Genomic DNA, 15116 nt, shown 5'->3' on the forward strand with positions numbered 1-15116 from the left:
TGATTTGTTATAAATTTATTTCATCTTCAGTATTTCAGCTTGCACCTTTTGCTCCAGCACTTTTTTTTAAAATAGAACGTTTCACCTATGGCAGCATCTGCCATGTATACATTGAGTCCCAGTCAATGTTCTTAAAAGAGGCTTAGCTTAATCCCATTAAACCATGTTGTGTTTGGTGTTGCATATGACTAGTTTACTTCTCGTTTCCACCCGCCCTCCCCCCCCATGAATTAGCAGTGTCAAGTTTTTACAAAGCTCTTGAGTTTACAATATCCATGTGCAAAGACTCACATGTACAAACTGTGACCTGGTAACCCCGAAACAGTAGTCCGTCTGGCAAGAGAGGGGAATCTCCCTGCTCTCTCATTTTATTTATTTATTTATTTATTTGGCCTGGAAACAAGAAACCCCCAATTCTACCAAATATTTAAATGGCAGGAAGAAAAAATATACAAGCTCGTATTTATACTGTACTTCTATCAATGGCAACAGGTTGTAAATTCATGTTTGCGACTATCACAAAAGACTTATGAACACCAATTCAGCTTTATACTGTAAATACTTCTGGATCAATGGTTTAGGATTATCAATCATTGTTGTCATATGTTGTCTATAACAGTTCAAAAGCATCCTGGAGAAAAATCCTGAAAAACACATACCTTACGGTATATAATAATGTACCTGCATTAGCTAAATATATACTGTACACAAGTCTTATCAGCATTTTATCTACCAAAGATGTGAGATTCCACTTTTAAATACAAAGCAGATAGCCAGTAATGTATATTTATAATACAGCCCTCTCTTTTTTCCATATATATTTTTTTGCTTTGTTTTTAACCTTAAACAATTTGGTCACAATGCACCTTTGATATAAAATCATTTAAAATTTTATTATTAATACTCAAGACATTAGGTTTGCCAGAATTGGAATATTCTCTCCCCCCCCCCCCGCTCCCCAATAGTATTTTTTAGAACCACTTTTTGTAACAAATACAGTAATTAGGAAATGAGCACCCAAGTTTAGAATGCTGAAGTATGTTATCCATAATCCATTCCAGCTCAAAACAAGATGTTGCTGTGATAAGAAACAGAGTTGCAAAAACCACCACAGAATCTTTTTTCTTTTCTTTTTTGGCTGGAATGTTTAATAAATATTTAGAAAGGTAAGGCAACAACTTCAAACAATCCAACCTGTCTGCTCAACTCCCACCCCCACCCCCATATTAGCTCCATGATGACCATACACGATCAATTTTTTTTTAGATGTACTCTTGTTTTATTATTTCCAAATAGCCTAAAGAAAATGTATAGCAATGCAATAATTTATCCTCAGTATTCCTAAGACAAATCTGGTCATTTTATCAACCGTGTACAGCTTAATACTGGTTGGATATTGAAGTCTGCGTTGTTGCCACTGCACACTTTGATAAGGACTGGTGAGGTGAGCTGGGATTCGCAAGCAACTGATTCATTGGCAAATCCCAATGCACACCTCCCAAGTCCGCCTATAACCACATTATAGTTACTCGTAATGTTCACACTGAAGGAGCACCAAAGCAGGTCTGGTACTCAAAAGTTGCGTATACCAGAACAAACTCTTAGCATTTAAAGGACCTCTATTTTTTTTTCTTTTTACGGCCCTGATCTGTATAAACATTCAACTCATGAAGATGTGCAAAAAAAGGAAAAAAACAAAAACAAAAAAATCCAAGTCAAATGACAGCATAGTTATCTGGAGGAGAAAGATGTTACACAAACTCATAAGAAAATGACAATCTTTTTTTCTCTCTCTCTCTTTTACTATAAATACATTTAACAGTTTAGCAGAAAGACAAGCTAAATTTAAGATTGTTCACATTTGAAGTTGTATCACTCTCTGCTAATGATAAATAAGGAAGAGGTCCTGACAATGGAATTTGGACATAGCAATTTCAACAGATCTTTTGAAGACTGGTTTAAAGAAGGGTTAAAACAATGATTATTTTTGCAAAGTTCTGAGAAGTCCATCTGTTGTCCAAACTTTGGATTGAAGTTCTTTTTTTGTTTGTTTGTTTTCCTTTACTTAGAGACAGATATATACAGTGCTGTTGTAATAATGAAACAAATGTGAAATCTACTGTAAAGTTGCACAATACAGAAAACTGTTGCTCCATCTTCTACTACATACATGTGTGACTCCACAGGTTATTTAAATGCTGCTTTGCTGCTTTTTGTTAAGTTGGAATTATCCCATCCCGTCTAAGACCCCGCTTTAGTTCCAAATCCTCCAGTTTCTTCCATAGTTCTTCACGTTCCTTCTCCTTTTTCTTCTCGCTGTTAAATTAAGGGGAGGGGGGAAGAGAAGCATTAGAGGAAAAAGTCAGGTTTTCACGAGCCCCTTGTTTCTTACATCAGTACAGCTACAGAAAGAAAACGGCACTAGAGGTAGAACGATGCACTGGGGTGTCCCAACGTTTTGCATTTTCTCTGAAACCTCTTAAGGCTGCACACACAAGAACCCCACAACTGAATAGTGCCAGGCATTCGCAGGAACAACCCCAAGCTGGTGGTGCCTTGCAGCATCCAGTGCTACCCAGTCTCGCAAGACTTCAGAATCACACCGCTTGCTCTATTTGCTGGTCTTGTCCTGCACTTACTGGGATTTCTTTATCCGAGTTAATGAAAACCTGCCTTCTAGAGCAAAACAAAGGTAGAATAAAAACAATTACATACCAAATGCACTACTGCAGACGTTTTGGAGGGTAAGGAATTGTGTTCCTGTATTTGAAGCCATTACAAACCCATACTGCCCAATATGTTCCTTCAAATACTATGGAGATTGAAGCCAGTGGAGCTTCATTTGGCAATGTATGTCATCCGTGACGAGTGGATTTATTTTTCTTTCTAGCGAACTCACTGGATCTCTTTTTAATTATCGGACATTATTATTCCATTTCTTGTTCTCTCCTTCCCCATACATTCTTATCATCATCATTATTTACAGAAAACTGTCCTAAGCTTCTTTCCAATGAAACCACCAATGAAACCATTGGAACTCCAGCCAGACAAGCGACCAAAATTCCAGGTCCAAACTTTCACAAAACAGAAACTGCTATTTAACCTTTCTATTTCTCAGGATCATAAACTTGATATGTGCATAACTTTCAAGTTGCCAGAGAGCTAATGAATTATACCCAAGTTTATCGTAGTAATAGTAACAACAACAACAACAACAATAATAATAATAATAATAATAATAATAATAATAATAATTTTTTAAAAAAATATTTATACCCCACCCATCTGGCTGGGTTTCCCCAGCCACTCGGGGCTGCTTCCAGCAAAAGATTAAAAATGCATTAAAATATAGCTACTTAACTTTTTAAAAACACCGGATTTTGACTTTGCAGGCAATAGATAATGTCACAGTTGTCAACTATACATAGTGTACATAGTTAAAAATGGCAAAATTCTGTATACTAGAACAATCCTGGACTACTATCCTACCGCTATTCATTATGGAGGAGACCCCAGTGAAAACAATAGTGCTTACTCCTTAGCAAAGTGTATCCTCTACTTGAGCAATGCCTTGTCTTTTTTACTGCTGGAATCCAAACAACATTACATCGAGTTTTGTGCTAGCAGCCAGGGAGGCTTTAGGCTCGTGTTTCTCAAACACCCCGCAATGCCACACGGAAAACCATTTTTGAGACCGAGTGAATGTTCAAAGCTGATCATGGTGTGACATGGGAGCCTACTGTTCAAAGACAAAAAGGTCGAAAACCACGCCGGAGATTCTCGATGAATGAAATAGCTTTCCGGATCCTTGCCTCCAAGATGTCATGATTTTAAAAATGTGTTTCCTGCACGTAGATGGAAGCCTCAGCTTTGACCTTTTGAGGTGACCAAACGCCAGAAAAACAATCAATACTTCACTAATAATTGTTAGGAATCTAACCAGTTTCTTGATGAAACTTGTTTACAAAAAGGGCCACACTAAATCCACACAGCAGCATCCCCGATACCCTGATGGTCCTGGGCCACTGTGTAAGAAGCCTAGCCTAGCTAAGACAAAACATTAACAAATCAATCATAACTGACTTGCTGTGCGTACAGGCATAAAGTCTATTAAAGCTAAGGGGTACTTGGTACCCCTCTATTTACATTTCTTTGAGTTTTCTTTTTAATGTTAAGCAGAGAGCTGTCAGCCTGGTGATGGAACTGAACAACATTAGGGCCTCCAAGAACGTGTGAGAGGCTATACTAACCTAACAAGGCTTGATGACATACAGTACCCTTCGCTTTGCTTGTGGGAACCCCGAGTCTCACAAAAGGCACGACTTTCACCAAGTCGCAAACTGCCCGGAGTTCCCGAAGTTTCCTCATTAGTTTCACCTGCTGCTTTGGATAAGCTGAAATTTCAGACAAAAGATGATGCACTATAATTGGAGAAGGGTGATTAAGGGAAAGACAGAGAAACATTTTAAACTAAGGTGCAACTAATGATCGTATGGATGGCACTTCTTCTAGATCCAGCAATGTCAAAGCCTTAAATGTATCAAGATATTATGGAGAAGAAAAGCAAGGAAGGCTGGGGGGGGGGCATCACTTTGCTTAGAGATTCCAATAAAGGTCAGACGCAAGTTATGAGAGTTAATTGCCGAAAGCTTTCTTGACTCGCAAAGAGTTCCTGTATGCATTCTGGACACCATCTTCAAAGCAAAGTGAAGGCAAATTGATGAGTTTGGGGGGGGGGTTAATAAAAAAGAAATTATTTTTATTTTTTACTATTGAAATTCTTGATACAATTAAGTCTTTAAGAACATAGAGCCAAAAGAAGTTCTGTGAGGAATGCAAGTTCACAAGCTACGCAATGGGTACTGTATCTCATAAAGGGAAGGAAAACAACAACCATCTATACGTCTTGCAGGGGCCAGGCTAATGAGCATGCGGGGAGGGGGGGAATGAGGCATTGCAATCAATCATGTGTGGGAATTATGCAATTACTGCAAAGTGTTTAAATAAAAAAAGAACCAAAACTAAAAACAGCAGGCTTTATGCACAGCTGACAAAATAAAATAAAAAAGGCTGTAGAAAGTTACCGCTGGCGATCTGACTTGTAAGTGGCCGTCAGCTCGTCAAACATGGTGCTGTTCATTTCCATAAATGCCTTCAGCACGTTGTATACTAAAGCCACAATAGCCCTGTGAATCATGAAAGAAAGAGTCTGTTAATTTGCCGTTCAAACGGGACGGATCTTTTCGTGCCAACAACACCGTTCTGATTTGATGTATCTGTGTCATAGGACACACAGCTCTGGCATCATCCAAGGTGTGTCCCCTTCCAGTCTTCCCCAAATCTATAATGGGTCAATGGAAACAGAATCCTGCATCAATAAATGTTGTACTGGGAAGTGTCAGCAACCACAGCTGAATATAGTGTGTGGAGCCTTTTCAAATTCTGCAGTGTTTCAATGTAAAAGGAACAGCGATAAGCCAAACTCAAGATGCTATTACTTTATGGGGGAAGAGCAGAGGGGGCAACTGAAGTTTAGAACTCAGGTTTTGCAGAAACATATGAAAGCAGGGAGAGAATGCAGGAAGATTTAACACAAAACTTAGCATGGTACCAGGCAGGTGATCCCAACTATTTCATTCCTTTCATCTGTGCAGCCTAGTGCTAAGTTCTCCAAGGACTGGGAACTTCAAGATACTCTCTAGTCAACTCCAGTCCTTCTATGCTAATAAGCTGGGACAATAGCAAAAGAAACTATAAGAAAAAGGACTGGGGGAAAGGAAGACTAGAATTAGAAAAGGGAAATGGAATGAGAGAAGCACTGAGGAGGAGCAGAGAACCTCATCTTAAATAAAAAAGGACTTTCATGTTTATATTTTTTCCTTTATTACCCCGTAGAAGCTCAGTGCAATATATGCATGTAGAAGTAAGTACTACTGAATTTACTACATGTCCTGTTAAGGAGACCCAGAAGAAGAAAGTGTAAGAAAACCAGGGACTCATCTCCCATAAGCCCTCTTGAGTAAGCTTTTGATGACCTGTCTGTGCACCTCAAGGCTGTCTCCTACTGCAGACCCCACAGAATACCACAGGGCTTATCAGTGCAGGGCTCTGAAGACTAGGGCAAAAGTAAATCGTATTAAGGTTTTATCTGGAGGATATTGCTGTAAAGTGGCAATGTTGCAGCTGCAGAGCAGCAAAAGGCACCTTTTAAAAATACGGGATGCACATCTCTGCGGTGCAAAAGGTCAGTGCATCTGGCTGTTGACCAGAAGGTTGGCGGCTCAGCCCCCCCCCCCCCCCCGGGACAGCTGTGGACAGGAGTCCTGCACTGCAGGTGGTTGGACTAGAGGGTAGATGACCCTCAGCGCTTCCTTCCAACTCTAATTCTATGATAGATCCTTTGTTTCAAAGTTCCTGATACGCAAGGTACTAGTGACATCAACATCACTCAACTGTGACACAATCCTCCACACAACCGGTCTGAGGAAGAACAGTAAACCAACCTCCCTGGTCCCAGTGAACTGCAAATTCTTCACATTCTTTTGGCTAGATTTTTAATAATACAGTGGTGCCCCGCAAGACAAATGCCTCGCAAGACAAAAAACCTGCTAGACGAAAGGGTTTTCCATTTTTGTGTTGCTTCGCTAGACGAATTTCCCTATGGGCTTGCTTCGCAAGACGAAAAAGTCTTGCGAGTCTTGCCATTTTTTTTTTGCTCCCCCCCCTTTCTAAGCCGCTAAGCCGCTAATAGCCTTTTAGCTGCTAAGCCTTTAATAGCCGCTAAACCGCTAAACGCGCTAATCCGCTAATAGGGTTGCTTCGCAAGACGAAAAAACCGCTAGACAAAGAGACTTGCGGAACGGATTATTTTCGTCTTGCGAGGCACCACTGTACAGTTTAGTCTTTGGGGGTGGGGGATACGAGAATCAGAGCATCTGCCAATATGCTAGCTCAGGATATGGAATGAACTTTGCGCTTTCCCAACTCAATATTTAATATGGACATATCATGCCAGGTACTACTAACTGGTGCTGCTTGTTTCAGCAGGTTTCTGTGCTGTTTTGAAAAAATGAAATTATTTTTTTGTTTTTATTTAGTTTCAAAATTATATTATGGTTTAACTGTGAACAGCTTTGTGAAACTTGGTTTGAACAATGATCTGTACAGGTTTTTTTACAAAAAATAAATAAACTTTCCGTTTCTGAGAAACGGACCCTTCAAACTGGTGAAACCTTTTCCAGGTTCTGCAAGTCTCTAGATTATATGTTTCTGTTCAAAGATCTGTAATAGTCCAGCTTGGAAGTCATCATACTTTTGTTCACAATACGGCTGTGCACTAAATATCTATGAAGAGGTTCCAATATCACTTTTCAAGTAAATAGGCCAGATCATAATGAGAGTCGCTTTGGAGAGCCAACCAAGTCTCCTCTAATTTCCAAAAGTTTTAACCTTATCTATTTTCCTAAGAGGGACGCGGGTGGCGCTGTGGGTAAAACCTCAGTGCCTAGGACTTGCTGATCGTATGGTCGGCAGTTCGAATCTCTGCGGCGGGGTGAGCTCCCATCGTTCGGTCCCAGCTCCTGCCCACCTAGCAGTTCGAAAGCACTCTTAAGTGCAAGTAGATAAATAGGTACCGCTTTATAGCAGGAAGGTAAACGGCGTTTCTGTGTGCTGCGCTTATGATGCTGGCTCGCTAGCTGCAGCTTCGTCACGCTGGCCATGTGACCCGGAAGTGTCTTCGGACGGTGCCGGCTCACGGCCTCTAGAGCGAGATGAGCACGCAACCCTAGAGTCAGACATGACTGGCCCGTACGGGCAGGGGTACCTTTACCTTTACCTTTATTTTCCTAAGTGACCATGTACACAACGAGGCAAGGCCACATTCCAACTATGTTGTTGTTTAGTCTTTTAGTCGTGTCCGACTCTTCGTGACCCCATGGACCAGAGCACGTACAGGGATTTATTATCTCTGCAATTCCAGAGTTTTCTGCTCTTCTTAACCTCTCCCACCAAGGATCTCAGAGGAGCATCTGTAAGCTTATTCTATCGTAGTGCAAGTACCATACTGTCAGCTAGCACTATATATATGAGAAACACTGCAACTTTCTCAATTGTATGGTATCCCAGAAACAAGTTTCGTGCATACACTTCAGGTAAATATCCTAAGTGCTTGCAAAAGCACTGCTCTCATTGTGCAACTCTAGAGTTAAGTGCATTTGGTGTCAAGTCTATGCTGTAAAACCCTGCAAGTGGTGAAATGTCAAGACAGGTCAGATAAGCAGTATTTCATTGGTTAGAAAACAGCTCTGTGAAAGGTACAAATCTAAGATATTCAATGTGTTGCAAATATACAACAATGGGTTTTTTAAAAAAATAAAACAAAGAAAAACACTTACGGGTTCCAGTGTTCTTTGGAAATCCTGTACAGACTGGAAAACATTATGGGAAGTATTACATTGGAATTCTCCTCTATCAAACTCATGATGTATTCATTATTCCAATAGTACAGTGCTCTTTCAGCCACCTTGGAAAAAGGGGGAAATGGTATTCTTTTATTTCCTAGATCAGGTAACAATTCCAGTAAGTACAACCATATTATGCCAGTGCTTTGCCATCTGTACTGTTTTCCAGATTGTTTATGGGCCCAACTTAAAGTGCTGGAATTAACCTTTAAAGCCCTAAACATATTGGGGCCAGCAAGTAAATGCACATGTGGTATTCCATTAGGGGAAATCTATTGAGAGGAAACAATATTGCACGGCAAAGTGGTAGGACAGGGCCTTCTGACGGTTCCCTCAATGAGAGAAGCCAAGTTACAGGGAACCAGGCAGAGGGCCTTTTCGGTAGCGGCACCCGCCCTGTGGAACGCCCTCCCACCAGATGTCAAAGAGAACAACAACTACCAGACTTTTAGAAGACATCTGAAGGCAGCCCTATTTAGGGAAGTGTTTAATATTCGATGGATTACTGTATTTTAATATTTTGTTGGAAGCCGCCCAGAGTGGCTGGGGAACCCCAGCCAGATGGACAGGGTATAAATATTAAATTATAATTATAATTATTTTTACCCTGCCCTCCCCGGCCAAAACCAGGCTCAGAGTGGCTAACATCAAATATATAACATATTAACATAAAATCAGGCAATCAATTAAAATACACCCTAAAATCAAATCAGAATCAAAGTGAAATCCAATCAGATGACAACCCACAGATTAGGGCTGGGGACCTTAAATGCTCATCAGCCTAACTGTTTGTACTGATCTTATATGAACCTGTGAGAAAAGTTGCGGGGCCACTTTCATATACCGTATTTTTCGCTCTATAACACGCACCCAACCATAACACGCACGTAGTTTTTAGAGGAGGAAAATCTGTAGGCATGCCACCCATAGGCATTTCCTCCATAACGTGCACAGACATTTCCACTTACTTTATAGGAGGAAAAAAGTGAGTGTTATGGTGCAAAAAATATGGTAAGTTTTTATAAGGAGGGGGGGAGTCAGACCCCAACCAAACAGGACCCTAACCAAAGGCCTGGCGGAACAGCTCCATCTTGCAGGCTCTGTGGAAAGATGTCAGATCCTGCAGGGCCCTGGTCTCTTGTGGCAGAGCATTCTACCAGGTTGGGGCCACGGCCAAAAAGGCCTTGGCTCTGGTTGAGGCCAGTCTAATTTCCTTGAGGCCCAGGACCTCCAAGATGTTATTATTTGCGGACCAGAAGGTCCTCCGTGGGGCATACCAGGAGAGCAGGTCCCGTAGGTTTGAGGGTCCTAGGCCGTATAGGGCTTTAAAGGTTAAAGCCAGCACCTTAAACCTGATCCTGTACTCCACTGGGAAAAGGCTAAGCATCCTCCAAAACTTGCTTCACTGCTCAGAATCCCCCTCTTCTGAAGTGACTTCCCATATTAAAAAATGGCACCACGGTTTATGTACATGCAACATACAATTTGCTTCTGAGTTTCTGGCTGCCAATACTGACCTGAAAGTGAGGGCTAGACACACACTTAGCTATTTGTTTAAACAAGGGTTCTTGAATTTTGACAAACTGTGAGGGTTCAATCACATCCAATATCTCCTCCAGCTCTCCAAGGAACATGACCTAAAGTGAGAAAGGAAGTATTAAATTCAGAGGTCTTCTGTTTGCATTCGGAAATAAATTTTAAAGGAAGCATTAACTCAGCTTCTAGTTATGCCAGTAGAGATAATGCACAAGAACAATGTACCCTTCATTTGCAGAAACTGGCTGCAATCATGCATATACTTCTTAGGAAGTAAATGCAAAACCCAGCACCATTTATTGGCATAGGAACAAGCACACTTCAATCAAGTCAGTAAGACTCTGCACCAAAATAAACTTCCAAATGTCACAATTAAAGAGCACATGCAAACATTTCCAACTGCTCTTAAAAATTGACACTATTAACAGCTAAGTAGGGTGGACAGCTTACTTTTTACAGATGGCACTAAGGAGGGTAGCCATTATTTTACTCCTACAAGAATATGCAGCATACAATGGTTGCTAATTGGGCTGCTGTCAACCTTTGTGCAAAGCAATAAACCTATGGCTTCTGAGTAGTCAATGATGAATGTCAAAAAAAAAAGATCTGCATCTAAAATCATTTAATAGAATCGTTTAACTTTCCTCAAAGACACCTACATTTTCCATTGTACTACAAAATACTATTGGGTTACTTGTAAGGTTTCTATCCTACCATTTCTCTAAAGAGCTCAAAACAGCACACATGGCTGGGTCCTCACCATTTTATCCTCAAAGCTGCCCTGTGTGATAGATTGGCCCGAGAGGCAATGTTGACCAAAGGCCACCCAGTTAGCTTCATGGCCGAGTGAAGATTTGAACCCAAGTCCCCCTAGTTGAACACTCTAAGCACTCTAATGATCCCAAGCAGAGAATATGCCTTTTCCCACAGCTGCAGCATACCCTAGGCTGCCATCTTCATCTAGCTATTTCCAAGGTCTCTCTCCTCATCAGCCACCAGCAGTTCAGACCCCATGAGCATATATATGTGATTAAGATATTTTTGTCTGAAATGTGCATCCCTTTACACTTGCTTACATTAAATGGCATTTGCAATATAATAAGAGATGACCCAATGTTCCCTTTTTCTACAGATTCTGTTTTCAACAGGAAGACGATCGACCCCCTTTACTTACTTCTTTTTGACTGCAAGTTTTCGGCCAGAATTTCATTAAACCTCTAATGACCTGCATTGAGGAAGAGACAATGAACAGTCCATTTAGATACAGAAATACACAGGTATCGGAAGCCAACTCTCAAGATAAAAAGAGACATGTATAGATCATACTTACGGGCTCTGTGAGTGAAGGGTCTTTCTCCAGAAACTGCACTATGCAATACGCCAACTGCAAAATATGTAAGAAAACATTGCATTAAAGTATTTTCTTGAAAACGCAAAAAGAATAAAAAAGAATAAAAATATCATTAAGGTATTTAATTAATTAAGGTATTAATCCAGATATACATCCAGAATCCTAACTGCAACGAACAGACTTCCTTCATGGCACTAGGTTTCCCCTGAACTGCTGCATCCTCCTGCAACTACAAAGAAGGACAATTAATGATGCCCACTGGAAAATATTAGGAAGTAATGCAGGGGGCTGTAGCAGGAAGAGATAAATCAGTGGTCCTATAAGAATAATGATGATGATGCAACAACCCTCAAATTACACAGGGGCAGCTTTGTATCCAAGTCTTATTCTGCTAGCAATTTCCATTTCAAATGAAGATTGAAAGATGTGGAGTTCCATCAAACTGCAACATTGACCAACACACCAAGATCCTCAGTATACTAAAGCAACTAGATAAATGTGAGTCTGAAACCATCTGAATTTCGGCACTGAATGCCTCATTGTGCTGTGGATGGTTTTCTTCTACGTCTCTGGCAGCACTAGGGCACGTGAGTTGAGTTAGCACAGCTGAAGACTGGCGTACAGAAAGATTAAGCTAGCAAGGCACCCTCTGCAGGGATATCAGAGGCAAAGGTTTGGAGAGCAGGAAATGGGGGGACATGCTGCTGTTCAATGAGAAGATTTGTAGTCAAACTTAGGAAAGCAAGATTAAAAAATTCCTTCCAGTAGCACCTTAAAGACCAACTAAGTTAGTTCTTGGTGAGCTTTCGTGTGCATGCACACTTCTTCAGATACACTGAAACAGAAGTTGCCAGATCCTTCTATATAGTGAGAAGGTGGGGAGGGGTATTACTCAGAAGGGTGGTGGGAATGGGAGATTGGCAGATAGCTGAGATGAGCCTGTTGATGACTCTTAACGACTGTAATAGGTCTTACAGGAAAAGGCAAGGGGTTGAGAAGGTGAGAAATGGCTTAGTCATGTATAATGGGATAAGAATCCAATGTCTTTGTTCAAACCAGGTCTCTCCATGGTTTTAAGTTTGGTAATGAGTTGCAATTCAGCAGCTTCTCTTTCCAGTCTATTTCTGAATTTCCTTTGTAGTAAAACAGCTACTTTGAGATCTTGTATAGAATGTCCTGGGAGATTGAAGTGTTCTCCTACTGGTTTCTCTGTTTTGTGATTCTTGATGTCAGATTTATGTCCGTTTATTCTTTGGCGTAAGGTTTGGCCTGTTTGTCCAATATAGAGAGCTGAAGGACACTGTTGGCATTTGATGGCATACACAATGTTAGACGATGAGCAATTGAATAGTCCCGAGATGGTATGTGTGATGTTGTTGGGGCCAGTAATGGTGTTGTCCGGGTGTATGTGGCAGCAAAGTTGGCATCTGGGTTTATTGCAGGCTCTGGTGCCAGTAGGAAAGCAAGAATACTGAAGAGTATAGGTGCTGGTTCAGAATTTGTGCCAGGAATTCAAAGCAGTGGTGTGCAGAATGGCAGCCTGCAGGCTAAATCTGACACCACTGTTGCTTCACCATCACCTTGCAGCAGAGGAAGGCAACATTTTCATTCTAACCAACCACCTCAACAACTGGCTTTTGGAAGCAGCAAACACTTTCAGAAACACACAGCAACACTCCCCACTTACTATTCCCTGCAGTCGCCTCTCCCATCAAGAACAGTGGAAGATGCTACCCTTAGGGGCTTTGTGTCAGCTGACTACAGATTCACTGGAGTGGCAAAAGTAAGAAGGCGGGAGGAAAGGGGAGGAGGTGTCTGACTCAGGCTGTAGTGCTCCTCCCCAAGTTAGCTGGCAGGCATGTCTAGCTCCCAAGCCCCAATTACAGAGTGGAATAAAGCACCCAAACCAAAAAAAAGTAAAAAATAATAAATAGGGAAGCTGTACAGGCAGTCCCAGATCTGGATGGGTCTTGCATTCCAGGGCGTTGCACACTTGCGTGAAATTGTGTGCAATTAAAACACCCTGCCCCATCCATCCCTTTTAGGACGTTTCCTGGTCCCTTCCAGATTTGCCGCTGTGTGCATGTGCACAATCATGCACATTTCGGTCGCGCCTAAAACAGGGGTTGTTTGTATTCATCAACACTGAAGACAGACACTTGTGCAAACTGATGTAAGTTTCGCTTTCAAACTTTGTGTGCGCCCTCATCCTAAGGCAACACTAAACAATTAAGATACAATTAGCAGTAACTCTGTTTCAGCAAAACAGCCAGTAGCCTTGTACAGTGGTGCCTCGCAAGACGAAAAGAATCCATTCCGTGATTCTCTTCGTCTAGCGGTTTTTTCGTCTTGCGAAGCAAGCCCATTGACGGATTAGCGGATTAGCGCTATTAGCGGCTTGTAGCGGCTTATCTGCTGATCGGATCAGCTGATAAGCGGCTTAGCGGCTTAGAAAAGGGGGGGGAAGGAAAAAAAAACATCAGGAACTCGCAAGACGTTGTCGTCTTGCGAAGCAAGCCCATAGGAAATTCGTTTTGCGAAGCACCTCCAAAACGGAAAACTCTTTCGTCTAGCGAGTTTTCCGTCTTGTGAGGCATTCCTCTTGCGGGGCACCACTGTACCTCCTTAGCTTACCTAGCACTGCATTGTGGACTCAGGGCTGAACTAGAGAAAACATCCCGCTCACCTAGCCAAATAACCTTGTAAGAACAGACTGACAGAAGTGGATGGGTTGCTGGAGATTTTTGCCCAATTGCAGGCAGTCTCTGGTGAACACAAGGGGCAAGCAAAAATATGTCTGCTGGACTCTACATGTTTCCGTTTTCTTAAAGGGTTTGGTTAAATCTATTTCCAACTCAGCACATACAGAAGTGCCGGCCACACTGGTTCTAACAAAAGCAAGAAACAAAAAACAAACAAACATTTGTATGGAAGTTTTTACCTGTGCATGGAAGAGCGATAAACTTCTAACGGTATGTAGAGGAATCAGTACTTTCACCAAAAACTGTTTATGCTCGGCTTTAAGAGGTAAAGCAAAGCCATTGATAATACTAGAAGGGAGAAAAGAAGCATTATTAGTATCAAGGTATTCCTTAACACAGAATGAACTGGATTGTATCTAATCACAGCTAGAACAAGCGTTTGAAACTGGCACACATGAAACATGGTCTAAATTTGCATGAGAACAAAAGTAATCTTGCAAATTTTATTTATAAGCAGAAAAGCATTCTTTTACCAATAAGTGCAAACAGTGCATATTATAAAATTGTCCATACAGATTTCCTTTCATTATCTGACCCCTGAGAATTCTGTTATCATGAGCAAGTTTGGGTCTCTTGTCCTCTCTCACTGTGGGTAGAAGTGACTGAATAAACTATACTTTCACTTCAGGATGGTATCTACCAGATCCTGCAAGTGAAAAGGCCAAGGATTTCTCTTTCAGGATCAAAGCGAGCAGACAAGGGAGCATATGGGCCGTAAGTCCACAAAGAGAAAGTACATGAGCTCAAGGTCTGCTCCTGACCTCAATGCAAATAAAATCCTGGGAACCAAATCAACAAGCCCAAGGTGTGGGCCATTAGAAACTCTAAAATGGAGCACAGAAAAGCTTAACAGCCTGACCTTGCCTCTAAACTGAAGTTAAGCATATGCCAAGCAACTAAGGATACAGGGCCCCATAGCACTTGAATGCTGCTTTAAATGTCAGTGAGAGCTACCTTGCCAAAATTGGATGCCCAATAAAGCATAGAATGCTTGACAATCCCCAC

General features: G+C 41.4%; 1 protein-coding gene across 5 annotated transcripts in view; it reads right to left on the bottom strand.

Moving 5' to 3' along the window:
• PPP2R5E (protein phosphatase 2 regulatory subunit B'epsilon) overlaps positions 1-15116 on the bottom strand; it is a 93002-nt gene continuing 77886 nt past the window's right edge. For 4 of the 5 annotated variants that reach the window (XM_082218082.1, XM_082218081.1, XM_082218085.1 and 1 more), the window contains 8 exons: positions 14291-14399; positions 11329-11382; positions 11173-11223; positions 9980-10099; positions 8397-8524; positions 5085-5186; positions 4251-4394; positions 1-2316 (listed from right to left, as the gene is read on the bottom strand). In XM_082218082.1, coding sequence (XP_082074208.1) covers positions 2217-2316; positions 4251-4394; positions 5085-5186; positions 8397-8524; positions 9980-10099; positions 11173-11223; positions 11329-11382; positions 14291-14399 — 808 coding nt within the window. In that variant the 3' untranslated portion in view covers positions 1-2216. The remainder of the gene's footprint in view (positions 2317-4250; positions 4395-5084; positions 5187-8396; positions 8525-9979; positions 10100-11172; positions 11224-11328; positions 11383-14290; positions 14400-15116) is intronic. The other variant, XM_082218084.1, reaches the window with a different exon arrangement.

This window comes from Podarcis vaucheri (genome assembly GCF_965113315.1).
Source record: "Podarcis vaucheri genome assembly, chromosome: 1".
NCBI classification, from domain to species: domain Eukaryota; kingdom Metazoa; phylum Chordata; class Lepidosauria; order Squamata; family Lacertidae; genus Podarcis; species Podarcis vaucheri.